General features: G+C 39.1%; 1 protein-coding gene and 1 pseudogene across 1 annotated transcript in view; both read right to left on the reverse strand.

Moving 5' to 3' along the window:
- Positions 1 to 2,350: 2,350 nt before the first annotated feature.
- The window catches only part of PUS7 (pseudouridine synthase 7), an 83,021-nt gene continuing 68,617 nt past the window's right edge, over positions 2,351 to 16,754 (reverse strand). Inside the window, exons 13-16 of the mRNA XM_090287323.1 lie at positions 9,395 to 9,496; positions 4,610 to 4,739; positions 4,013 to 4,104; positions 2,351 to 3,441 (exon numbers count right to left, since the gene is read on the reverse strand). Of these exons, the coding sequence (XP_090143449.1) occupies positions 3,305 to 3,441; positions 4,013 to 4,104; positions 4,610 to 4,739; positions 9,395 to 9,496 (461 nt within the window). The 3' untranslated portion in view covers positions 2,351 to 3,304. The remainder of the gene's footprint in view (positions 3,442 to 4,012; positions 4,105 to 4,609; positions 4,740 to 9,394; positions 9,497 to 16,754) is intronic.
- On the reverse strand, positions 10,835 to 16,752 carry LOC150001741 (52 kDa repressor of the inhibitor of the protein kinase-like; annotated as a pseudogene).

Genomic DNA, 16,754 nt, shown 5'->3' on the forward strand with positions numbered 1-16,754 from the left:
CCTTGTAGTATAATTTGATATCAGGTAGCATGATACTTCCAACTTTGTTCTTTATCAAGATTGCTTATGTTATTCAGTCTTTTGTGGTTCCATATAAATATCTGGATTCTTTGTTCTAGTTCTGAGATATACACCACAGATTTTTTTTTTAAAGGAATTGTGAGAAATCAGTATTTTTTACTCCACTTGGAGTTCTTAAAACTTGTTCAGCAGTTTAACAAGATTGCCACGTAATTCCTATACACATTAAAGTCTAGAAAGCACTTACCTAGAGTAGGGGGTCTTATTTGAATACTCTGAAGCCCATAAAATTGTACAAAAATTTCACGTGTTTAAACTTTGGTATATATACACATATGTACCTATATGTATGTACACACACACACACATACACACACGAGGTACCCCAAAAAACACAGAATTATCTTTTGGAGGGTGGGCCCCTTGTATAACAGTACAGGTTTCCCCGCTAGATGCGTATTCTAGGAACCCATCAGTATCGGTGTACCAGCTGGTGTTGTTGTGAGAGGCTGAATTAAGGTTCGGTGAATTTTTTTGAAAACTCTTTGAACCCACTTGCCCACTTCATGATGAGTGATTTATGAGTGCACCTGCCAAAACTACTTTGAGTGTTTAGCAGTTTTTGACCAAGAACTGCATGAACCCCATGTCCTACATTCCCTATTCACCCAATCTTGCCCCCGAGTGACATATTTTTGTTTCCCCAGATGAAAAATGTCCTTAAAGGGAAATGTTTTGCCAATGTGGAAGAAGTGAAATAAAAAAAGGCAGAAGCACTAAAAGGCATCAAAATCAATGAGTTCAAAAACTTTTGAGCAGTGGAAAAACATCTTGATTGGTGTATTGCAACAAATTGAGAGTATTTTGAAGGTGACTGACCTTTAAACATGTAATACGCATTTTTTTATAAATAAGTTCCATTTTTTTGGGGGGGGTCCCCTGTCATATACCTAGAAAATCACACTTTCCCCTTTCCTTCCCCTGGAGACAGTGTCCATATTTTTTCCCCTAGATTTTCCAAGGAATTCATGATCCAAAACTGAAGAGTTTTTATCCTATAGAAACAAAGCCACATGAAGGAGGAAAACAGATTTCATTGAACAAAGAAAAAGTTTCAAGTTATCCTTTGCTATGCAAGCACTCTTCAACCAATGAAGGTCAGAACCTGGCCACCCTTAGCTCTGTATTTCTTTCACTATGCTTTCATTTATGCATGTGCGGTAACTACATGGTATTCTCCTAGCCTGTTTTTATGTTTCAAAATACACCACATACAGATATATCAGTATAGGCTACATGTTAACATAGAATTTATATATTTATTTTTTTGTAGGATACACTCACACATACACACAACCTTATTTCTTCGTGCAAAGTTGGCCACAAAATGCATTTCTGTGTAAATACCAGTTTGTGCTGCCTGGAATACTGGTGAAGTTTTAAGTACTAATGTACTATTGTGGCTGTCATCAATTTTCCAGTTGATTCGGAAATCAATCAGGAATCTTTTTAATTAGTATAATAGCAGTCTATCCACCACATGAAACCATAAGTAAAAAGTTAATCATATGAGCTTGATTATTGAGCTTACTTTTCCATTAGCAAATAGTGCTGGTTTTACATTATAATAAAAATAATAATCCTTTATTATTTCTCTTAGTAAAAATTTAGGAAATGGTATTTCCATGTTGAGGATAAGGTTGTAGTTGCTTTCAGTCTTTGTAAATTTGCCTTAGAGAAACCTTGCCATTTGCTAACAACAAGAAAATGTCTCGACATCTATGCTAAGGCAATGATTTATTTCAAGTTGTCCAAGTTCCTAGAGTTAGCTGATAGGTCCCCGAGTCTCAAAATAATTCTAAGAATCCACCTTGAATCATTGTTTTCCCACTGGTGTTTTTAAGAAGAGACACATACAGCCTGGGAGCTGGCTAATGCAGTCAGGAAAATAAATTCATCACACAGAGCCCTAAGTATTTCCCAGATGAAGGAAAGATAAGTTCAGCTTCAAAAATGTCATTCCCACTCCCATTTTGTGATATTCCTAGGAGGGCAGCTTTTCTCATTCCCATTCTTTCCCACTCTACAGAGCACACTGGAAGGTAAGTGAATGGTGCCACTATAAGAATAACCTTGAATCTCGTCTAACAAAGTCTAGTAGTTATACAATTTGATACTCAATAATACCATTTTCATACCTCACACCCAATCATGACACAGCTTTGTGTCAGCACCATTTCTGAAGATCCTTCAGCAGTTCCTTGCTAAGATTATCATTTGCATTCAGTTTTAGATATTTATTCAATTTATTAATATAACTAGCAGAAAGGAGTTTTAAAAAATATTTATTATATTTGGTTCTAGAAATAATAGAAAATAAAAATTGGTACAATTATGTCACAGACCCTTGGAAAGGCATATTTATCATTTCATACCAGAGAAGTTTTACACAATGTCAGAAATGAAAATACCTAAGCAATTGGTGATGAAGGTTAATGATGCTAAGAGGAGCCCTTGTAAATTTTTTAAGTTTTCTTCTCTGCTATCATTTACTTCTGGGCAAATTCCAGTCCAGTGAAAAGAGTTCTGAACATAAAAGGCACCTAGAGTAAAAAGTAGACCTTAACTAATAAGAAGAGGCACACGTTTACATCAAGAAAAAATGCCCTATCGATGCAACTCTCTTGCAAGACAATAATATAAATGTAAAAGCCACTGAAGCTAAAAACAAAATCTATCAACAATTACCTAAATCTGATATATAAGCTAGATAATGACAATCATTTTTGTATCCCTAAATCTGTAGATGTTTTATCATTATTTAAATAAGCACAAGTATTATATTTATATTCAGAGGCTGGGGGTGCTCTAGTTATTTATCCATCGTCAAGATTTGTTTTGTTGTGTTTTCTCTTAAAATGCATTATTGTATACTTTTGTGGATGTTAAAAATTCCTGTTGTCCTTCAAGAAGGAAGCAAAACCTATAACTGCTACTTTAAACTCCTTTTTAATTATTATAATACCAGTACTGGTGACATTTTACTATGATTTAAGCACCTGAAATATATTGTGACCAATTTATATTCTCTGAGCTAGAATTAGGATCCTCAGGATTTGTATATGTGTATAAATATTGCAAATTAAGCTAATACAAATTTGAAAAAATACAAATAATCTTTTACTACAAAGATTCAAAATCCACTAAGGGTCTGTACTAAAAGAAAGATGAACAGGAAGCCAGCAAACATTTGTCTGCATTTTCTAATCTGGAAACAAAGGACTCAGCGGAGCCAGGTGGTATTCAGCTGGGTCTGGTTCTTGATGCTGGTGTCCATTTTCAGCACTTCTCGAATGGCCATGGTGGCATAGGTAGAAGGAGGAAGAGAAAAGTCCATCTTCAGAGCTCTGTATTTGCCTTCTGCCAGGCAATCGAGAAGAGAACAGTCAGAAAAGTAGGGCAGCTGCAGACTGGGGCAAAATCAAACAAAAGAACTGCTCTTTTCCCCAGGCTGCTTCTTACCCGGGGGGCCTCAGAGAGTGAGTGTGGAAGCAAGAGATCTGTGGAACCATCATAAAAAGGGCAGATGACAGAATAGCACAGGAGAGAAATGTGTGTAAATTTTAAAAACTTTGGAGCACAAGGTGAAGACAGACAAAGGAATGGCACAAGAATTTGACAATGTAAATTTAATGTTTTAGACTCTCTTCCTGGATTTTTGCTCACCTTTGCTAACTCTCTCTGGGGATGAGGAGGAAACACTCAATCACCTAAAATCAAAGTCTTCTATAACTGTCATTCATTTTCAGTGGGATTTACTGTTTCAATCACTGACCTCCAGCTATACTCATAAAACTGAGATGAGAAAACACAAAACAGACATTACAGAGTGGCTGGGAAGTGGTGGTGATTATTTAGAGTTTTTAAAAACATGTTTTTGTATTGGAAATATTTTGAAGTTGACACAGATCTGATGGCTGAGTAAACTTACCGGAAACAAAAACTGGTGGTGGTTTCCCTTCTAGGTTGTCCACATCTGTGTTGAAGAGTGGAATTTTAGGATCATCATATGCAACAAGTTCCCTTTAAAACATATAAATAAAAAAAGTATAAATGTGAACTTCCATAAAAGGTACTAAGTCACTTAGCACCATTTGTTTAGCAAGGAAAACACATAGGCCTATTGTAGACTATAGTGGAACTATTCAATAACAGAACAGGGCCAGATTTTATATATAAGTATTGCCTTTGTATTATTATATATCACAATGACAGATGATGCCAGCCTATGTAAAAGATAGGAAATGTTTCCCTAGGATGAAAATTCTTTTACAGGAAAAAAGTCAATTTTCTGCACATTTGTTCAGTAATTTACTGTCAATAAAATATAAACTAAGCCATTTTCACTATATGTTTGCAATCATTTATTTCTTGATTTGAAAAATACCAAAAGTAGCAGTGATAATATTAATAATAACAACTAACACTTATACATCAGGTTATAAGCAGTGAAAAATATATATGTGGTGTGAAAGCTCAAAATCTCACATAATCATTCAATTCTATTTCATTCTGGACAGTTACTCACCAGCTGACATTCTGAGGACGAATAATGATCTTTCGGTAGGCTCCTGATAAGGAATAATCTCGAATTTTGTGTCTCATGTTGTCAATATCAAGATTGTCTGCTGTGAGCATTTCCCTGTAGGCTTCACTAACTAACATAAAATACAAAAAGTCAGTTGGAATGTAACACGTCAGCAAGCTTCCTTGAATTGTATTACAAATAGAGTAATATGTAAATTTAGTTGGATCGCCTCAACAAAATTAGTCAGGCTAACTTACAATCCAGTCTCGACTCTGGAGTCAAAGCTTCCTGACTTACTAACTGGGACTAGGTGTCTCCAGCTTAGGTTTGGCCAACTTGTAAGTTATCTTTGCAACCAGCCACAGAATCTGGGGTGTAAGGTTCCTAAGCTAGTTACAAAAGGCCATTTCATCATAAGTTACTAAACCACAATTTATAGGTGTTCAGAGATGAAAGAGACCATATACTGAAGCCTCAAACTCTTTCTGGCAGAAAGTAGTTACAAATAAATGCATAAAATATGAGACCTGAGAAAACCATCTGGTTCACCCTGGCAGCACCTGATGTAGAACCTCTTTCCTAACACCTGAGGTAGCCCTCCAGCCTGTACAGGGAACTACTTAGTGAGGTATGCAATTATCAGAAAGTTTTCCTGTTTCAAGCTGAAATCTGCTTCCTGTAACTTCTGTGGACTGCTTTGAAACACAGCAGAATAACTGCCCACTTCCACATGTATTAAATATTAAACCTTTACACCATATCTTCTCTAAGCCAAACAACGGTTCCCTCAACTGTTCCTTCAACATTTTTGCATTCCGCACTAAACTCCCTTATTTGCCTTAGGCAACAGGCTTATGTTCAACAGAAACTCCAGATACTTTTTAAAATTGAATTTAAAACTATACAGGTTTAAGTGCATAACTCAATAAAACAACATCTGCACACTTCATCGTGTGCCCACGGCCCCAAGCAGTCTCTTTCTTTCCCCATCCCCTTACCCCTGCCACTTTGCCTACCTCCCCCTAACCCCAGCCTCCTTTCCTCTGGCTATCACCACACTGTTTTTTTTTTGTGTGTGTGTTTATATGTTATATGTATTGGGTTGTCCAAAAAGTTCATTTAGTTTTTTCTGTACAATGGCTCTTGTAGTGCTTAGTCTTTAACTTCATCTGAAACAATTTTGTTAGACTCTATTGTAATAGCTGTCACATCAGCGTGCATTTTTAAAGTTTATCAAAACTGGTGAATTTTTATGCAGCCATTTTAATACTGAAGATAAAAGAAGATACACAACATTTTTGGCATATTATGCTTTATTACTTCAAGAAAGATAAAAATGCAACTGAAACGTAAAAAAAGATTTGTGCAATGTGTGAAGGTGTGCTGTGACTGATCGAACATGTCAAAGTGGTTTGTGAAGTTTCTTGGTACTATTGACATTTTGGCTAAATAATTCTTTGCTGTGGGGCTGTCTTATGCCTTGGAAGATGTTTAGCAGCACCCCTGGCCTCTACCCACTAGAAGCCAATAGCAGTATAGAGCCAAAATATTCAATTCAATAAACTTATTGGTGAAAATGAAAAATGTGTATTTTACAGAAAAAACTAAATGGACCCTTTGGCAACCCAATGTATGCTTTACTTCTTTTTTCTTAATCCCTTTACTTTCTTTCATCCAGTCTCCCAACTCCAGATACTTTTTATGTAGACTGCTATCAAACTGAGCCTTTTCTATCTACGTATAATTTGATCTTTAAGCATACATGTGAGAATTTACATTTAACCCTATCAAATGACGTCTGCAGTTCTTTTTAAATACTTATTTTTCATATAATTAACATTAACTATTTTGGGTGACACGATTTGCAAATACCGTAAGCAGATTTCTTTATTCAACTTATTCATAAAAAATGCTACATACACCAAGATCAAGGAAGCACTCTCTCATGACACACTTATCAGGACAACCCTTAAATCAAACGTTGCTGGACACCAGTGTAGTAGGAGGTTAGACAGGCATGAGAAGGACAAGAACTGTGGGCCAGATACGAAAGGTCAGCAGGGCTTGGAAAGCCCTGGGAGCCTCACAATGAATAACTGTAGCGTGGGACCTCGCTCCCAGAGTGACCTTTCCTCCCTTGCATATCACCAGCGATGTGGTTTTCATAGTGCTGACCACGAGGTTCAGATTTTCCTGACCTGTCCTCCTCTGCCTGTCACTAGTCATGTGGTAGACCCCTTTAGAGGAGAAATAAGAGCCCTGACACCACCACTCCCTTAAGCAGTAAGCCCTCAGGATAAGTAGGTTCTGGTTAGCATCAAATAATCTTGGGAACAAAACCTCCAGTCTGTTGACCATGGAGACATAGTTTTGGTCAAATAGAGGTAACATCTAGGCCTCAATTGTGTTTCAGCTCCAGGCCCATAAAATCAGCAAGCTCATGGCTGACATCAGACCAGCTGTGATGACTAATGACCCCCAGGCCCTGGTGTCAATCAATCAGTAGAGACCAGGACCCTGAAAGGATGCACCTGGCGAGCTGATGAGTAGTCTATTGAGATCCTCCCCTGGGACTTCCTTAAAAATACCCAGCTTCAGAAAGCAGATTAAAACCCTCAGGATGTAGGACCCAGCCCCCGTCTCTCCCTACCCCCTTCTTTCCCCAGGGCAGCACCCTCTCTCAAGGGAGCTTGTCAGCACCTTTCCTGTCCCCTTTCCCCAGGCATGTTTTTCTCTGCCTTTTCCCCTCCTAATCTCCAAGAGCCCTTCTTTGCCTCTGTTAACTTGTTTCCTGAGCCCATGCAGCCCAGCTGGCTCACTTCTTCCAGGGCCCAATTTTTCTACCTCTGTAACTTTCTAAATAAACTTTTGCTTGTATTTGAGTCTTGGCTCTGAATTCTTTCTTAGCTAGAACTCAAGTACTGAGATTGCTAAACTGAGATCCAATCGTCGGTAACATTCTGGTGCTGTTCCAATGCTAACACAAGTGTATGTGTTATGAATCCACTAGCCTGGACTACCACACATCCAGTCTGTGAGCTCATGCCTTAACCACAAGGTTTTCATGAATGGCTCTGTCATAGGCTGTGCTGAATTTATGTTTTAATTGGTGCTAGTCCAAGTTTCTGATCCTAAGAGGCACAAGATAAAAGAATGTTGTTTTTTTTCTTTCTTGGAAAGAGGGCAAGTGTCGCTATGAGCATCTTACTAACTTTCATTTGTACTAGCTCCTGGTGCTGGTCTCCTCAATTCCTTTCTGTGCCACCACCCTTGGGCAGGCAGACCATACCCCTTCCTTATCTACCTCTCTTATGCATTCTCCCCTCCTTTTCTCTCCTTTTCCCTCAGCAAAGTCAACCTCACACAAGTATTAAGAGCACAGCAACTTGATTAAATTAACATGTAAATGGCAGATTACCATTTAACTCTTTTACAAGTATTTGCATTATCAAAGAAGAGTGTTAAATCCTAATCATTTCATTATTTGTAAAATTTCAAGGAATATAACATTGATAAGTAAAATAATTCTGACTTCTTGAGAGGAAAGACACCCTAACAGGAAAACACCTCTCATAGCTCAGCCTTGGCTCAGGTGAACCTCCAGGGTCAGTTTCACCAAGTTAGTTGAATGCTCAGAGCTGCTTTTTAAAAAATTTCTGAGTTCTTGAAAAGTTCCAGTTCCCCTGCTACCCTCACCAATGCCATCCATGAAGGTAACAGAACTAATTCTTAACAGGCTCTGGGGAATGGGAAATAATTCTAACTTTTCACTTGATAAATTTCTGTGCTTGTCAACTTTTAAAACACAATTAGCAAATAGTAGTTAAGATAGAAAAAAAAAAAAAAAGTTATCCATTCACATTCTCAAAGTCCAAACCATCTCCATCCGTGGTAATGTAAGGGGCAAGGTAACTGGTAACTCTCAAACCAGTAGAAAATAATTAGCAGCAAAGGACAAATGTAATTAGAGGGTCTCTGAGCAAGAGTTAACAGTTATTAGCACGTTTACAAATCAGGAAGGGGACATTCATTTCACAGCTCAGCACGAATGCTTCTGAAAACAAAGGGGAAAGATACTCATCACCAAACTTTGGGAAATGGGAAAATGTAGCTAGACAGCCCAGCAAAGAAGTTAGGGAAATTTCAAAGGAGAGCTGGAGACAGACCTATAACCAGATCACCCTCAGTTAATTTAATCACATTAGATTGTAACTCTGAGTATCCAGCATGGAAAAACAGAGAAAGAGAAGAGGGGAAGGGGAGATGCCGGGGGTTTACTAGCACTAGGATAAAAGTAGCCTGCTTCGTGTATCGGTGCGCATCTTTGATTTGGCTTTTTGGCTGCACCCAGAGCTGCAGATCTGTGAATAAACAACTGCCTTAGTTACTGCTAAAGTCCTGTGTCCTGGTGTTTTTATTGTGAGCGTTTTTCACAGTAAGAACTAGTGAATTTCAGAAATTTAAATAATAATCCATTAACAACAACACTAGTAACAACAATACCAATATAACCACCACGTTTCTTAATTTAAATTATCCATCTGAATGCATACCTTGGGAGACTTCTCCAAGTAAACATAATTTATATATGCTTGAAATCTAAACATTTTTCAAATCTGATGGATAGCAGAGTTCTAAAACTGTATTTAAAATACTGATTTTTTTTCTCTTTCTCTACTCTTGGCTGCCAATGGCTTAATTATGTTAGATTTTGTTTTACCTAGTTCCCCATACACAACCTTAATTATGTTAGACTTTAACTATTTCCCCATACAGGGAACTTACTTTTATGCTTTGGGTAGATAACATCAAAACCAGGCAAGGGCATTACCACATCATGGATGGAGTAATTATTAATGTCTTCTTCCTCAATATAGGTGGCTGTGGCTAAAAATTCACAAATGAATAAATTAAGAAAATAGGCAATATTTTCATGAACTCAATCTTCTAAAATTATACACATCTAAGCAGTCAGAAGTGCAAGCTGGTAGTTCTGTGGCCTACAAAGCTTAGAGAAATTAAGCTGCAATATATACCTTTCTCTTTTCTACACTACACAAGAAACAAAAATTATAGACTTAGAAAAAGTACAAACTTGAAACTTATTTCTCAGCTGCTCTTGTATTTTTTGGGAATGCTTGCTTTTGACAATCAGTTCCTTTTACTTATTAAACAATGCTACAAAATACTATTTGGAAAGCTATCACAACTTAATACACTTTGCTAAAAAATAAACAATTAAAAAAATCAGTCTGTGGTTAAGAGGACAAAATGTGGTGGCTCACAAGACATTAAAACACACTGGATGTGATTAATATTGGGTAAGGAAATAATAGTTTTTAAAAATTTTAAACAAAATTCATATTTTATTTAAGTGGAAATAAATGATAAAAATTGGCTTTCTTCACCAAATATAACAGCAATATTTTCTGTACTTTTCCTAGATAACCACAAAAACACATTTTTGTAGGATTTCCAGGTTTTGCTTACAAATGAAGAGGCAGTAGATAGAGTCATGGAAAAAGACAGAAAAAGGCAAATCAGTTGTCAGTATCCATGGCCTCTGATCCTGTCTTGATTATGAAACAGAAATGTTTGACATATACCTGCTAAAAAGGTCATGAAGATATAGGCTCAACAAAGGTACGTAAACAGCAACAACCAGATGTGGAACAATACTGGCAGGTTCTTCCATTCACCTTCAACTGTAACTTGTTTCTTTAAGATCATTGTATAAATAGACAAAAACCTACACTGAAATCACTGTTTGGCAACCTTACATGTTCCTTTCACTGTCTTAACTTCCATTACAGATTTTTAATAGCATACTTAAAACTCCTGCTCTTCGAAGGTTACTTGTGGGCTTCACTGTAAAATTTTATAAAATTGTATTCCTTCCTCCCATCCCTCCTCAAAATTTATTTCCTGAAAGAACTGATAACTCAATACCTAACAAGTGGACCCACAGTGATAATAAATATTACGTCTAAATGACTTAATTAAAACAATTCCGAAGTGCCATTAGCAGAGATCATGCAGATCATGCAGAAATATAACATGGCACTTTCTATACTGTTTAAACAGGCAGATTATCAATGGCTAATGTACCCAAGATATTTAGTGATTAAGTGTCCTACATATACCTTATAGCTTTTCTATAAGATGTTTTCAAATTTCTTACAGATTTTTTCAATATCAAATCTAAGAGCCTATTTTAAAAGTCTCTCAGGTATTTTTGATGGTTTCTGAATTCTGTAGGAAGCTCTGATTTAGTTGTATAGAATTTGATACATGAATCTGTTGTTGCTGAAAATTAGATTCTTGCATGGTATCACAAGGAAAGCATTCCAAGGAACCCACACATGGGAGATTGTGGTGGGGCATGGTTTATTCATGTGGAGATAGAAGCTGCCCCCTGGGTTTCCAATGTCCTATCTTCCTCTCTCACCATGGAAAAAGTCCAATCTTGTCCTCAGCAAGGCCAAGACAAAAGCTGATGTCCAGAGCTTTTGCTTCATATTAAAATTTAGTCCTTTGGAGCCTACAGGTGTCCACTAAATAGTCTTATTCCCCATCCAGGTAGCTTAGCTGCTCCAGTGGCAGAGTCCACGTTGCTGCTGGCCATATGGATGCCATGGCCACATGGCTATAGAGAACGTGTGGGCGCAGGAGGTGAGTGTTATTAGCAGGTGGACAAGAGAGATAGAGCTTAGTCCTTTTGGAGCCCATGCCATTTCTTGTGGGCCTGGTGGCTGCTAGACCCATGTGGTTGTGCTCTCCTGGGCAAGACAGCATGGATGAGTGGGGCTGGCACATTGCCATATGGGTGAGAGAGTGAGCTCCATAATTGAAGTCCAATCCAGACCAGCATCTGGCTAGCTTAGCGTGTGTTACCTGCTGTAGTCCATTTCAGGATCCCTCCTGGAGCCAGACTTTGACGTTGCATGGACACAGGCCATGTGGCTGCCAGGGCCATGGAGAGAACAGGTTTGTGCACTGTGCGAGTGCAGGTCATAAGCAAGAGAGCTTCTTTGTTCCCCTAGGGTTATGTCCAGAAGCTTAGGTTTGGGATGGCCCAGGTAGTTCCTTAAAATGACCAATCAACTTCCCAAGTTTTCATGGGCTTTGGATGGGTCCACACCCCATTACTGACAGGACTTTATGATCCAGCACCTTCTCCTGTGCCCACAACAATCCAGTACTGGAGATGCGGAGGTCAATGTCTAGTTCCCTTTGCTCCTTCCCTTATCAATATCTAGCTACACACCAATGGTAACATGTCCACCATTAAATCCAAATCATGTTTTGTTTTTTTGTACTTTTATTATTATGCTCTTACAGTTGTTCCAATTTCTTTTCCCTTTGCTCCCCTCCACCCAGCAATGCCCCTCCCTCCAGCAGTGCCCCTCACTTAGTACATGTCCATGGGTCATGTATAAAGCTCTTCTCAACATCCCCCTGTCCATTCTGCACCCTCCTACTATGCTTAATTCCTGCACTATTTTCCTCCCTCTCCCACTTCCCCCTCCCAGCTGAGCTCCCCCCACATGCTCCCCATACTTATGATTCTGTTCCCATTCTGACTGCTTAGTTTGCCTTTGTTTCCATTCCCTAACTTCTGTTGTTAGTTGTGATACTGTTTTCATTTTAATGTTCATAGTTTTCATCATCTTTCTCTTAAATAAGTCCCTTTAACATTTCATGTAATAATGACTTGGTGATGATGAACTCCTTTAGCTTTACCTTGCCTGGGAAGCACTTTCTCGGTCTTTCCATTCTGAATGATAGCTTTGCTGGGTAATCTTGGTTGTAGGTCCTTGCTTTGCATCACTTTGAATACTTCTTGCCAGTCCCTTCTTGCCTGCAAAGTTTCTTTTGAGAAATTATCTGACAGTCTTGCAGGTACCCTTTTGTAGGAAATACTCTACTATTCTCTTGCTGCTTTTAAGATTCTCTTTATCCTTAACCTTTGGCATTTTGATTATGATGTGTCTTGGTGTGGTCCTCCCTGAGTCTGTTTTGTTTGGGACTCTGTGCTTCCTGGATCTGTATGTTTATTTTCCCTCCAATTTAGGGAAGTTTTCCTTCATTATTTTTTCACATAATTTTTCAATTTCTTGTTCTCCCTCTTCACCTTCTGTCAACCGTATGATTTGGATGTTGGCACGTTTAAAGCTATCCCAGAGGTTTCTAAGCCTCTCCTCATTTTTTTTTCAATTCTCATTTCCTCCTTCTGTACTGGTTGACTATTTATTTCTTCCTTGTGCTCCAATTTGTTGATTTGAACCCTCATTTCCTTTCCTTCACCACTTGTTTTGTGTGGATATTCCTTTACTTCGGCAGGATAGCCTTTCATTCTTTCGCTGTCCTGTTTAACCTTTTCTTTCAAGTCTGTGAGCATCTTTATCACCAGTGCCTTAAACTGTGTATCTGTTAAGTTCACTATCTCCTCATCTGTTATGTGTGCTATCTGTTTGTTGCTTAGTTGTGTCACTGGGACCTTGATCTGACCCCCCCTTCTGGGCTGTATTTCTATCTCATCTTGACAGCATTTCTATCTCCTCATCTTGACAGCTTTCTGTATTTGCCTCTGTGATGTGCGTAGTGTGGAGTCTTAGGTATTTGTTAGTACTGGTGCCTATTTCACCGTGTTTTGGTGCTGTATGTGGGGGAGGGGTCTGAGAGGGAACAGTGCCAATTGCTGCTGCTTTTCCAGGCACTTCTCCCTCTTCCTGTACTAAGCAAGCTGCCTCCTTTTTGAGACTGGTAGCTTCTTCCTCTGCCCCAACCCCCACTGGCTTTCACAGTCAGAAGCAATGTGGCTCTATTTTCCCTGGCGCTGGAACCGCAAGCTACATGGTCTGTTCTGGGACTGGGATCGCTTCTCGGGTTTAAACTATATGTGCTTTTCACCACAGCTACAGTTGCTGTACTGACAGCCGCGCCCACCAGCCATGCCCTCCCGTGGTGCTGCCTCTAGCTGCGCTGCCTGCCAAGCACCACCCCGACGGCCACTCCTCTTTCTCTCCATCCAGGCTCCGGCCCCCCTACCTTTCTGGCTGATTATGTCTTCTTTCTTTGCTGAGCTTCCCTGTAGTTTCTGGATTTTTGTTTTCGTTTTTGTAAGTTTTGAAGTGGTTTTAAGTTCCTTCTTAGTTGTGAGGAGATGCAGCATGTGTTTTTACGCCTCCATCTTGGCTGGAAGTCTCCCCAAATCATGTTTTATACCAAAGTTTATGTTAAGCAAAGCTAAGTTACATGACCTTTGGTCTATCAAAGTGTTCCTCAGTTATGCTTGGAGAAACTTTTACCCATTTTCATAGCGTTCATTCTCAGCTTTCATCACAGGAAGAATACATAGGACCTTCAACAATGCATAAACATTAGGAAAAAACTTGATGTCTGACAGGCAGAGGGCTTCATATAAATGGTGGATGGAAGCTCTCTACCTTTCCTTCTGTGTTTCCACTTGATTCTCCAACAGTGCAGCTCAGCTGAAAATGTATCAGGATTGGGCAAGTCGCTTCTGTACATGTCAGCATGGTGCTCCTCCAATGTACTGCTTTTGAGCTGTCCCGTGACAGAGGGTACCAGAGATAAGCATTTACGAGTTTTGAGGTACTGTTCTGAAAATCTATCTTTCAGTTCATGAATAATGTGTTTCACTGTTGGAACACTTAGAGCTTCTTTATAGTGACTCTCGGGTCAGCTGAGATTCCAGCTTCCCTTGCTGAGCTCTGTGGAATTTCCCAGGGAGCTTCATCTGAACATCAAGTTTGGTTGCCAAACTGGTAGCTTCCTCAAACCACAATTCTTGATAAACTTCAATACTTTCCATTGCTTCACTGAATGAATGGAGTACTGCAGTCAAGCTACTGGCTGGAAAGAAGACAAAGTAAGTCTGCCCCTGGAGATATTTCCTAAAGGCTCTTGTAAAAGACAGAAGATTTTTAAGAATGACAATGGTAACGATGAAATAAAAATGTGTTACTGCACTACAGAGTACAAATATTTGGCTATCATCTAACATAAAAGAAGTGCTTGTAGAAGGTCCACTAAAATTTCAAAAGCATTATGGCTACCTGTCTACTGAGAATGGTAAATTTCCTTTAGTTCTTTACCCCTTTCTTAACTGTTCTAATAAGAGGACAGAAATTACACTGTCAAGCTCTAAAAACAGTGTGGGGACTGACAGAAAAAAGAACAAACTTCCTAAGTTGTTCCTAATGCAACAGACACTCCCATAACAGGCACCAATTTTGGCAACCACATATTTAAGGCACAGGAAGAGCAAAGTGTATAGACAGCTTGGGGACATTTCTCTGAAAGTCTAGAACAACAACTTTCATTTTGGAAGAAAATCCACTGGACATAATATAAGTCTGGCCATGACAATAATCCATGTTTAATTCCCACTTCTCAGTTATCATAGTGTGAAATTTCATAGTGAAAATCTCAACATCAGCTTCATAAGGCAGGAAGCCCACAAATTCGCCCACAAATTCCTCACCAACACAGGCAGGTGCTCTTCCCCTGTTATGTCCACTATGTCATCAGTGATAACTGAAAAGTGAGACTCTCTCACTTCCCTGAGTTTCTTCCCAAATGCAGCTCTCACAGAAGATCTCTAGATTCTGTTTCTGTTGTGCTTTTGAACAGAACAATAGGTTGACTGCTGTTGTCTCAAAGCACTTTCTCAGAACCTCTTCACTAGAATTTATTTGGCACTCCAGCAGTGCTTGAAAGTTATCAAGAGTTCATCAGCTTCATGTCCATCCAGAGGTAATGTTTTGTTTTCCCATAGGAATCAAAATTTCAAATAAAGAATTTAAGTATTCTTTGTTTTCCTTCTCTTCAAGGGTTAAATGTAAACTATCTTCATCCTGTTCTCCACCCCCTTCTTCTGCACTGGGATTCCAAGCATCACTGTTGTTTATTTCTTGATGTTTTTATTCCTGTTCAGAAGTTTCATCAACAAGTATTTTGTTCATTTTCTGTGTCTACTGTGTGGATTGTTCAAATGACTGGTAAGATCAAATATTGTTGGTATTGCATTATCTCAAAGAACCATCCTGTAAGAACTAGTTCTACAGATCATAAAGGTCTCAGTGTTTGGCACATAATTAATAATGTTTATTTAGTTGATCAGATGTTTTATATATTAAGATTGCTCTCCCACAATTTTCCTCCCACTTATGGCATCTGGCTGGATCCTGCAGGAACCGGAAGAAGGCCAGATCCAACTGCTGCTCTTCTGTGTGCAGGTGGGGGTAACACAGAAATCTGGTATCTTCATTGCCTGTGGGCCAGCTCAGTGCTCCCCACCTGACCTCCCCAGTGCAGCCCACCCACTTGTTGGGGCCAGCTCAGCAGGACCAGCACACTGGGGTGGAAAAAAATTAAGTCAGGAAAAAAATAATTCAGTGAATTCAACAGGCACACCTGCAGATGAGCAGGCTGTCTTCAAAATAGTACAGGGCAGCCAGGTATTCCAGAACAGGACTTTGGAAGCAGACAGACTGATACTGAATCCCAGCCTTTTCTTTGTTTAACCACCTGTGGAACCCTGGGCAAGTGACTAAACTTCATTAGAAGAATGGGGAGAATACTTGGCAGTAATAAATAGTGAGCTTTAACCTAGAAGACATAGGTAAAAGGGCTTAGCACAAGGGCAGTGCCCAGTAATGGCTCAACAGCAGATGGAATTGTCTGGGTGTCTGAGGAACATTTGGGGCACAGAGTGTGCACTAAATGTCCATTAGATCATGGCCCACATGTAAAGTGAGTTCCAGTGTGGAGTTAAGAAACTCCTTAAAACTGGCCAACAGCCCAGAGGCTGAAGTTCATCCAAAAGTGCAGAGGAGTATCTGCTAGACCCAGATTAAAACCTGGAAAGGGATTTTAGGTAACATTTAGTCCAAATCTTATTCCAGCTGAGAAATGGGAGTCAGGTGCTTACTCAAATCAGAGGTATAGTTTTCATTAAAGACACAGATCTACACAGTCCCTGTGAGCTGAAAATGTCCTTCCACTTTAAACTTACCAGATATCTCTCCATCTTAACTAGCAGTCAGGCTCAATTTTAAGCACTGGTATCAAATAATTGGACCCTAAGCTTGACTGCATAATGACAGTATCTGCCTTT

This window comes from Furipterus horrens, unplaced genomic scaffold (genome assembly GCF_987537825.1).
Source record: "Furipterus horrens unplaced genomic scaffold, mFurHor1.1.pri manual_scaffold_9, whole genome shotgun sequence".
Classification (NCBI taxonomy): Eukaryota; Metazoa; Chordata; class Mammalia; order Chiroptera; family Furipteridae; genus Furipterus; species Furipterus horrens.